General features: G+C 44.3%; 1 protein-coding gene across 2 annotated transcripts in view; it reads right to left on the bottom strand.

The window, feature by feature from the left end:
- The window catches only part of LOC112238541 (filaggrin-2), a 10719-nt gene extending 1237 nt beyond the window's left edge, over positions 1–9482 (bottom strand). The window contains exons 1-2 of one of the 2 annotated variants that reach the window (XM_024407112.2): positions 9352–9482; positions 1–2552 (exon numbers count right to left, since the gene is read on the bottom strand). The exon at positions 1–2552 is cut by the window's left edge and continues 1237 nt beyond it. In XM_024407112.2, the coding sequence (XP_024262880.1) occupies positions 605–2260 (1656 nt within the window). In that variant the 5' untranslated portion in view covers positions 2261–2552; positions 9352–9482 and the 3' untranslated portion in view covers positions 1–604. Of the gene's footprint in view, positions 2553–9165 lie in introns of both variants that reach the window. The other variant, XM_024407111.2, reaches the window with a different exon arrangement.
- Positions 9483–11008: the final 1526 nt, after the last annotated feature.

An 11008-nucleotide genomic window follows, 5' to 3' on the forward strand; every position in this document is an offset into this window, starting at 1 on the left:
CAGGGGGGTTGCACGTGTTTCTTTGGTCATGGGAATGTTCCCAGAATGCCTTACCACCCACAAAGCAATTGGCCACTTGAGAGTTCAAACCAGAGCCTGAAAACAGCCTTCCATTTTAACGTTCATTCTAACCTTCCATTGTGATGTGATGTTTGTCTTTTCCCGAAGGAAAGAAAATGTGAGTTCCATCCATTCCATTCCCCTCATTCTTTTCACTCCACCACATTTGCTGAACCAATAAGTGATCTATTATTATCATTGTTCATGGATTGGATAAATGGATGGAGTGAGGGAAGAGTCCATATAAAAACATGGTGACACAGTGAACCAAGTCTTTTGAATCTGTCTGTGGTGATTGTGAACATCACTTTGACTGTCCTTGTTATTATTATCATCATCATCGAAGAGGAGTGTCTGTTGGCATAGTGGTAGGTGAAAAGGAGCGAGACACCTGATGATGAAGCAAAACTGAGGTTGGTTGTTGGTCGCAGTATCTCAAAGAGTCTTTGGTGCTCCCTTATTCACACCTCTTATTCTTCCTCCCTGCGCTGGATCCCTTTTTGCATTCCTTCCACACCTCCTCTCTTTCTCCTGCTTCCCTCTGCTAGCAGAATTCTGACTCGTTCCCTGCCTCTTTGTTTTCCCCATTGCTATGGCCGCCATGTTGGTGGTTGCTAGGCAGAGCCAGGTAGGGATGCTGGGGATGAGAGGGCGGGGGGGATGTGGAGGAGGCGGGGCTTCTGTTTGGCACTTCCCCCTGATTGGACAGCGCTCTGTATTTCAGGCGGAGCTTGTGGGGCAGGTAGGTGGCCTGATCGTCTCCACTCTGACTCTGTGGCACCGCCATCTGTGATGTCGCCCTCTGGTTGTAGCTTCCGACCTCGGAAGAGGGAGATGACGGTGACTCGTCATCGCTAGTGGAACCACCTTCTTTGTCTGAGCTCCTTTGATCACCATCACTGGACGAAGTGTCTTTCCCAGATTGGGACTCTGTGTAGAAGCCCTCTCCGGCCCTGGGGCCTCCCTCGTAAGTGAGCACTGGGGGCTCCTCCTCATCCAGGGTACTGAGATAGGCGTTGTTGATGTGGTGCTGGTTGGAGGAGTGGCTTGACTTGTTGCCTTCTTCTCTACTGTGGTGGAGGAGCTCTGGGGCGAATCCTTCCTTGTGGCTGCCATCTTGGGTCTGATAAGGGCTGTACTGGCTTCTCTGTGTCTCCTGATGTCTTTGCTGCTCCTCGCGGGCTCGGTACCTTTGGACCTCCTCTGTGATGGTCTCTGTGTTCTCGGACTGGCTGCTTTGTTGGACCTGGGACTGTTGTTGTTCCATGTCCTCTGCTTGCCTCTGGTTCTGGCTCTCCATATAGGAGGAGCTGGGGGAGCGGTACATCTGGATCACACTCCTCTGGGCTGGGGCCGCTACCTGCTGGGGTGCTGGGCTGACAGACTCCTGGCGGTAGTTGTTCTGGTGGTTGTGGTGGAAGTCCATAGCACAGTCGGCCTCTTGGGACCTGTGTTGGTGGCCACCGTTGAAGGAGATCCCAGTGGGGAGACCAGCATCCATGTCAGTGTCGTTGGACTCCATCTTGATCTCATAGCCCATGGGCTCAGGGCTGGAAGAGTCGTCAGACATGCACCCGTCGGAGAGGGATCCTCTTGGGGAGTATTTTGGGAGTGGGGTGTGGCGTTCCCCTCTGGTGGACTGTTCTGCTTCGGACGAGTCGGAGTTCAGCAGAGTGTTACCACAGGCACTGGAGTACCCGCTACTGGAGAAGTAGGGGTTACCAGCACTGGACGGTCCGTTTCCGCTGTTGGAGAGCTGCTGGCTCTTCTCCATGTAGGAAGCAGTGCTGATGAGGCCGAAGCGAAGCTTCAGCTGCAGGAGTTCCGTCTTCAGACGGCTGTTCTCATCATTCAGCGCCATCACACGGTTCTCCAGCACCATGTCGTTCATCCTCCTCTTCTCTCTGGAACGCTTGGCCGCCTCGTTGTTCTTGCGCCGCTTCTCCCAGTAGGAGGCGTCCTTCTTTTCGTCGGAGATGAACTCCCGCTTGCGACGGCTGGACATGCTGTTCTTTGAGCCGCCTTTGGTCTGGCGGCGCGGGACGTCATCGTCACCGGGTCTGGGAGACAGTGGCGGGAGGCTCTCACTGTAGTTAGAGTATGTATCTATGTCCAGGTCGTTGTTGTTGTTGGGAGATGCAAAGTGAAGATTCAGGCTTTCCATTGTTGAGTCCTTTTGACCAGATTGGTGATCTGGCATTAAGGCCAAATGGGGGTAAGGGAGAGGACGAAAGTTCGCTGGAGAGAGAACTTATTTGTATTAACTTTCTCTTTAAGTCGCAGGATCTGCGAAAAACTCGGGGTGATGTATTTGTGCTTCTCTAAGGCTGAACCTCATTGGTTAAATTACGTGACAAAGTTTTGTGAAATGTGAGTTTCAAAATAGGTTCTTCTGTAATCCTTGAAGTCTCTAGGATGCAGAAGTGAAGTAGGTCAATTGGTCTACTGGAAGACTTTTTCTTGTAGGCTGGGATCGCTCACGAGGAAACACACTATAGAAAGAGAGAGAATAAGAGAGAGAACATTCATTAGTTACCATAAATACTATGCCTTCCCACTGTGACATGCATTAGGCATTCAATGTATTTCAATGCTACTGTACAATGGTGATGATCGAGACAGAACATACAGTCCTAGAAACTCATGATGTGATTAGTTCAGGGTATTCTGGAGTTCACATGACTTCATAACTGCGAATCTGACACTTGATCCAAACTGCAATGGATCTGCCATCACTCATACACTGGCATGTCACCATTTGCTTGTGCCCAGAAAGTATACCAGCTACTATGACATAATCATAACATTATGTAAGAAAATGTTTAATCTTGGATTTGAATCTGAACATTCCTTTTGATCACCTTACACAATCCCTCATACTCAAAAGGACTTTCCTTTGCTAGACGTAACCCTTATTGGAGTTCTGTGGAGGAGAAGGCGGGGTATTGAGGTGGGCCAGCCTGGGGGTATACAGAGAGGGAGGGTGAGTAAGGCAGCAGCACGACCGGTACCCTTCCCAGTCCACTCACAGGAATATAGGTCAACTCTGCTCAGAGGCTGCTAGGCGGCAGGTAGCCTAGTGGTTAGAGCGTTGGGCCAGTAACCGAAAGGTTGCTGGATTGAATCCCCGAGCTGACAAGGTAAAAATCTGTCGTTCTGCCCCTGAACAAGGCAGTTAACCCACTGTTCCCCGGTAGACCGTCATTGCAAGTAAGAATTTGTTCTTAACTGACTTGTCAAGTTAAATAAAGGTTAAATAAAATAAAACAAATAGGCGGGTTGTGCAGGTAAGGGAGGTTCTGAGCTGCAGTGTCTAAAGCGCTCTCTGTACAGTGTTGTGTAACAGCGCTGCACCAGACAGTCACATAAGAGGGCCAGTCTGACCTAGTGCCAGGGCTGCGGTTACTGAGCGACGGTCATTCAGGGAGGGAGAAAGGGAAGGAGCGCACACCATCTATGTATCAACCTCTAATAATGTCCCTCTATAACCTTTATCAGTTGCCAGGCGGGATATTTTTTAAATGTAGCTATGAGGTCACATTGGTCTCTTATGGCACAATTGACCTCTTTGATGAATTGTCTATCCATCAAAGAGGTCAACTCAAAGAATCACTAACTTGTGACTTATTGTTGTGTCATAACAGTGGGCTGATGTCCTGAAGCTGACATATGACTTGTTATTCAACTGGCTGTGATTCCCCAACGGCACCAGAGGAGAGAGCCAAGGACTCTTTTCCTTTATAAAATGCCAGCTAGAGAGCCTGCCAGGTATTACACAACCACAGTTAGTTAGTATGTATCGAGTGCATTCTGTGCCCCTACCGACGGGAAACATTGCTCAACATCCCCTTTTCTCACAAGTCACCAACATCGGTCGGTGGTGTTGCTGCATAAGCAGTTCAGTTGACTCATCGAGATGTTACATAACGTAAATGCGCTAATTCTAGATCTGTTGCGCTGATGATTCAGAGACATTAATTATGCATCACTTAACAGGGCAGTGTGTCCTATCTAGATGTTCTATTTCTCCACTAGAAAAACAGATCTGCGAGGAATCAACGTAATAATCTATCTAGGTCATTACTGTGTTACAATTACTAGTTCATTATTTTTTCTGAAGCAACTCCCTGAGCCAACAAGACTGCATCAGTCAAAACATTGACAGAGTCCGTTGCTGTTTGTGATTCTGATAACAGATCAAACAGAGCGCTGAGGTAATCATGATGGCCTGTTCTGATTGGTTGCTGTCTTATTGATTCAAATTTTAGTCAAACAGGAAAACCTGTAGATCAGTAACAGAAGCTTTTGGTCAGATATTGTTATCTTATCTTATCTCTTTTTCTATAGATTCAAAATTGTTTCTAATGTTAGGTATTTAATCTGTTAATTTCTGGTCTTTGCTACCACTATCAGGCTACCACCACTATATCTAACAATAGCTCAAGTAAGACGAAATAAGGTCTGGTTTTATTTTTGGGATCTGATCTAAAGCTGTCTCTACTCCGTCTGTCACTGACACACTAACTGAACTCAGCCCAAGTAGAGTACTTTCTAGCCACTTCATTTGGCTATAGAGCTTGTCTGGGTTACACAACCTGACCTAGTCTCAACCTTGTCATAACAACCTGACCTAGTATCAACCTTGTCATAACAACCTGACCTAGTCTCAACCTCCTCATAACAACCTGACCTAGTCTCAACCTTGTCATAACAACCTAGACCAAGTCTCAACCTCCTCATAACAACCTGACCTAGTCTCAACCTCATCATAACAACCTAGACCAAGTGTCAACCTCCTCATAACAACCTGACCTAGTCTCAACCTCGTCATAACAACCTGACCTAGTATCAACCTTGTCATAACAACCTGACCTAGTCTCAACTTCATAACAATATAGATCTAGTCTCAACCTCATCATAACAACTTGACCTAGCTTCAACCTCATCATAACAATCTAGAGTATGACCATTTTATGACATAATAATACTAGTTTACAGTATATCTTTCTCACAGTGGCAGCTCCCTTCCTCCTTTCCTCATTTGCATAATATTTTTAGTGGTTACACCTTCCAGGACATATTTCTCTGTCTTTTTTTTCACAGTGGGAGACAGCCAAATAGGAATTCCCTCCTATTTTGTTCAGCTGTCTTTCTTTCCCCCAAAGAATCACCACAGCCACCACATGAGCCATCTCTTTCTCTGTCTCGGTTTTGGTTTTCGCCCAGACACAATACTAGAGGGTGTAATATGTTTTAGAAACAAAGTAGCGAGGGAAAACAGAAAACTAGAATGCCAGGAATGTCACAATGTTTCCACTCATCGATCAAAAGAAGGGAGAGAGAGAGCGCCAATGCGTGTCCCAATGACCTAAAAACGGAGCGCTGCGCATTTTCCTCTACCTCACCGATATGGTACTGGTACTCCCTGTATATAGCTTCATTCTTGTGTATTTTATTCCGTGTGTTTTTTTATTACTCTGCATCGTTGGGAAAGGGCTCATAAGTAAGCATTTCATGGTAAAGTTCTATCCGGCGCACGTGACAAATAAATGTGATTTGATTTAAACAGAGCTTGCTCTCTGCCTTTGACTGCGTGCCATAAAATAGGTAAATAGAGCTGGAGAGGGAGGAAAATGGATAGGCGGGAGGGATTACAGAGCGCTCTAAAAATAGAGTGATAGAGAAGGGGTATTGGGGAGGAAGGCTGACGAGAAGGGCTTAGATGAATTCAATTGGTGGACACGACATTAAATTATTTTACAGACACTGCGGTACGTTGTAAAAAAACATTTTTTTTTTAACTTGAAGAGCCTACGTCAGCAGCGCAAAATCGGATTATAAAACCCCTGGTGATTGATACGCAACACGAATTCCTGGATACTCGATTTGACACCGAGAGGGGTCTCTATGCTACTCTATCTCTATGCAGACGATAAATAGCATGCATTAGATACTTTAAAAAAGCATTGACGTCAGAAGGCACACACCCATGTTCCATGTCAAAATCTGACATAACATATTTCATAGAGCTGTGAGGACCGGGCTGATGTGCTAGTGTTCTGAATGTCATTGTGACAAGTTTACAAAGCAGAGCTTGCCTAATGCTGAAATATTAGCCACACCTACAGGTCACACACTGGAGGTCAGAGTGAGTACATTTTAGAGGTTGAATTCTCTCTGTAATATTGAGGTAAATACTGGATGCTAGAGCCAAATTATCATTCCAAAGGGATAATACAAACAAAAAAGCATTGAAGATTTTCAAAAGCCAGAATCTCCCTTTGCTTCCCACACAATTATCAAGCTGTAGGAATGACTCACTCACAGCTAGGATTTCACCACCAGCGAATTTAGCTGGGGGGAGATGTTAAAGACGGATGGGAAATGTTAGCACAGCCAAAGCCGTTCTCAGGCGTTTCACCATCACCTTTGACCCCCCAAAGGCAAGACTGAGTAATGCAAAGCATCCCTTTTCCCCTCCATCTCCAAGACATGATGAGCCACCCACATAAATGGACATGTGGTGGAGAGGCCGGTCAGGGCGCCTCCATTTTAGGTTCTGGCTTTGTCTTCTAAGAAAAGGCACCTAGAATCTAGGGAGACATTCCAGGTCAACTCTGAGTTCTATATAAGCATGTCGTCCTCTCTGTCACATGGGCTTGGGGACTAGGCCACCCCCCTTGTTTTCCATCTGCAACTAGAGAAATGCACTTTCTTTATGTTCAATGTTCCTTATCAATGTTCTTATCAATGTCCATTTAGGATGTACTTATCGTCATTTGAATAGGCCAATACGTTCCAACTGACCAATATAGATGGCACCAAACCTGTGCCAAACATCTCTAATCCCTCTACAACTTCCTACCCATAAAGATCTGTAATACTGCAACATGGACTTCTGCTCTCCATTCACTTGCAATAAAATGAGGGTGTTGTTTGCTAGGTGTAAGTCCAAGCATCCTTCAAGGTTATAGCCTAGATTAAAGTACCCTAAAAGTGACTTCACTATCGGGCAGCCAAAGTGTTCAGCTGCTTCAGATTCCACAGAGGCTAAATCTAAGAGTGGCAGGAGTCAGCTAAGTACTACGAGCCCCCAACACGTTTGCCTTCTAGTGTTTTTATATATGGCCAGCTTGTACCAGGTAGGGACACACTTAATCAGAATTTGCTCAAAGAGGCTGTGTGGCAAAGTCAAAGAAACACCCTCCTGATTATGTTTCATGTCACAGTGAACCGAGTTGCAGACCAAAATGCAGCTCTGAGTCTTTCCACACATCCTGCTTTCCTCCAGTCTGAGTTAGACTGGTTTGACCAATATTCACATTGGGAAAGAAAGGCTGTTCTGTAAACAGACCAACTGGCAGCAGCCTAAAAGGCTCAGTGACTGCTGCTCTGCCGACGGAGGGGTTTCCCTCTATTGCATCATGTCCTGGAGTTGGACAACTCAACACACACAAGCCCTGTTTTGGGTTATTATCTTAATTACGCAATAGAGCTCGTCCCATTAAGATCCCATGGGAACACGCAACTTTATAGACTGGCAGAAAATACCGGAATTATACCACCTGGTATAATTGGTGTAATTACACCTAAATATGATTTGAGTGTTTTGTTTGAGTACAGATTTTGCAAGAAATATATAAATAGCAAATATAGTTGTACTGACTGGTGGATGACTGTAACGCATTCTGCTTAGGCTATGGGAAATTATGTACAGGCTAGTGTTAAACATTAAACATATGGCCGGTGAAAACCTCAGGGCACAAGTCTCGATTGGCAACACCTGCTTTTACTTTGCAACAGGTCAATTAAATACAAATACCTATAGATTTTTTTTTTAAATGAAAAAAAAAATGAAAAAAGAAATACATGTGATATTCCTAATTGTTAAATATCAACGCACATGCTTGCAGATCTTTGTCTATGAATTAATTCTGCAAACTTTCCCCCAGCCCTCATGAAAGACCATGATTCTATTCATTCTCCTCCTCTCATTCTACTGCGTAGCTTACTAGTGCATAGCTATTATGTCATATGCCATACCACCCCTCAGCCCCCCTCAAAATAACTCTATGGACTGCTTATAGATGTGTAATAACATGATTATAACTATCCTTTGTGCCAAAATTCCATGACATCTAGTTTTGACCACATATTTATCACATAAAATGACTAATGGCATAGAATGGATGCAAACGCAAGACTTATACCTAGTAATCGCTCTTGTTCCAAGTTCCAGAGAAAAGCTACACGTGACGGCCGAACATCCTCGCCAGGCACATGGAATGTCTGAGGGTCTGACTTACAACACGACAAAAGGAGGTCACCGATAGGAACGATATCAATAATGACGAACTTGCCTGCACCAATAGACAATTTATTGCACTGAAATAAAAAATAATGTTCTATTCGTTTTCAGTATACTTTGCCTATAATTAACCTACCTGTATATTATTAGACTTATCAAGGCTATTAATGACAACTTCATAAATAAAATATAGGTCACACACCTGCTATTTAGATTTAGCAACATGTCAATAAAACAAATATTTTTAAGTAAAGAAATAAAAAACGTGTTTTAAACTACAATAACTCCAGACAATGTTCTTCACAGCAAGAGGCCACCCCCCAAAACGGTTTGATTTTCCAATCTATTGCACAGTGGATTTACTACCCATCCATTGAACAAATACCATGAGGGAAAAAACGCCCGACCTGACATTGAGCGCATTGAGCAATGTGAATCGGCTTCTCTTTACAACAACATCCACCACTTTACAATACAGTGCCTTGATTAAAGCTGAGAATGTTCTAAGCTTGAGAAATATACAGTATGAATGAATAATTGGGAAAGGGAACTGGTTTAAAATAAACCACAATGACTACAAATAAGTCAAAGTCACACATACAGTGGCTGTCTACCGGTAGGGGCGAGTCGCCCGCATGTGAACAATAGCCATACCTAAAAGCATAATGAGAATCTGAATCCGCAACAGTGTTGCACTTTTAAACAAATATCAAATTCTAAATAATTTGCTATCCAGCATTCAAACCAATCGAACATTTCCGCACAGAATTAAGCACATCAATAGGACTCCAACGCACCTTTTACGAACAAGTGACGTGTCTCCAGCAAAAAATGCACAATGCCGGACACAAAGCAATCGCTTTCCGCAGTTGAAGTTGGCTCGTATCCTCTATTTCTTTCAACAGAAATTGTCAAATAGCTAGATGTTTCATTTGTCTGAGAGAATAAAAAAAGCGCTCGGGAGCAGCTCTAGCTCCTCTTACTTGCTCTGAGGTCAGTCTGTCTAGTTGTAGCTTACTAGAAGCAGTGTCTCCCCCTTTTGCATTGAGTCCCGACTGTTATGTTGGGCGCTTGCTCCAGTTTCTCTCCCTCTCCCCTCTAGAATGTGTGTTAGTGGGTCAGTGGTTGCGTAACAGCTCATAGGCTGCCTCGTCACGTCTTTTTTGTTGGCGCGCGCGCTCTCTGTTTGCACCCACGGTACTGATACCTATTGCTTCGACCTGATGCAACACAATTTGGCAGGACCGGGCCACCGGACCAGTAGTATCTGAATTGACTAGCGCCAGACAGAATCAGAATGAGATTTCGGGCAAAGATTTGGTTAGGTTGGCCAAAGGGCGAGGTGAAGACAAATAGCCCAAAGCTTGTTTAGCCTACCTGTGCGTGTGTATGTACACGTTTTATTATACTTGTAAGTACCAGAAGTCCTTACAAGAATAGTAAACCAACAAAAATTCAGAGAAGTGAGGCCATTTTGCTTTACTTGCAAAAAATGATTTTAGGTTTAGGGTTTAAAGTTAGAATTAGGGTTGGGTTAGGATTAAGATTAGGATTTACATTTAGGGATTGGGATTACTTTTAGGGTTAGCGGTTAGGGAAAATAGGATTTTTAATGGAAATCAATTGTTCGTCCCCAAAAAGTCCTCACAAGGTGTGTGTGTGTTTGTGTGCAAGATACAAGATTCTATACAAGATATGCCATACCATATGTGATTGAAGTGTATCATTGTGTTGGTTGTGTGTTATTATAGGTGTGTGTGCATAAAAAAGCCAGGATACATAGAGAGAGAATTAATTCAAGGATGATGTCATCGTCGTCTTAGATTGCTCTCTCTTAGCTAGCTCTCCCAATCAACACCTGTGATTATTTTATGCCTCGCTGTATGTCTCTCTCAAATGTCAATATGCTTTGTATACTGTTGTTCAGGTTAGTTAACATTGTTTTAGTTTACAATGGAGCCCCTAGTTCCACTCATCATACCTCTGATACCACCTTTGTCCCACCTCCCACACATGTGGTGACCTCACCCATTATAACCAGCATGTCCAGAGATACAACCTCTCTCAGTGCCTGGGCTTACCTCCACTGTACCCGCTCCCCACCATACCCCTGTCTGCACATTATGCCCTGAATCTATTCTACCACGCCCAGAAATCTGCTCATTTTATTCTTTGTCCCCAACGCTCTAGGTGACCAGTTTTGATAGCCTTTATTCCTCCTCTGTTCCTTGGGTGATGTGGTGATAAACCCAGGCTGTCCCCAGGCACACTCATTTGTTGACTTCTGTGATCGAAAAAGCCTTGGTTTTATGCATGTTAACATCAGAAGTCTCCTCCCTAAGTTTGTTTTACTCACTGCTTTAGCACACTCCGCCAACCCTGATGTCCTTGCTGTGTCTGAATCCTGGTTTAGGAAGGCCACCAAAAATTCTGAGATTTCCATACCCAACTATAACATTTTCCGTCAAGATAGAACTGCCAAAGGGGGAGGAGTTGCAATCTACTGCAGAGATAGCCTGCAAAGTTCTGTCATACTTTCCAGGTCTATACCCAAACAGTTTGAACTTCTCTACAGAAATAGGTCTCTCACTGTTGCCGCCTGCTATCAACCCCCCTCAGCTCCCAGCTCTGCCCTGGACA

This window comes from Oncorhynchus tshawytscha, linkage group LG02 (genome assembly GCF_018296145.1).
Source record: "Oncorhynchus tshawytscha isolate Ot180627B linkage group LG02, Otsh_v2.0, whole genome shotgun sequence".
NCBI classification, from domain to species: domain Eukaryota; kingdom Metazoa; phylum Chordata; class Actinopteri; order Salmoniformes; family Salmonidae; genus Oncorhynchus; species Oncorhynchus tshawytscha.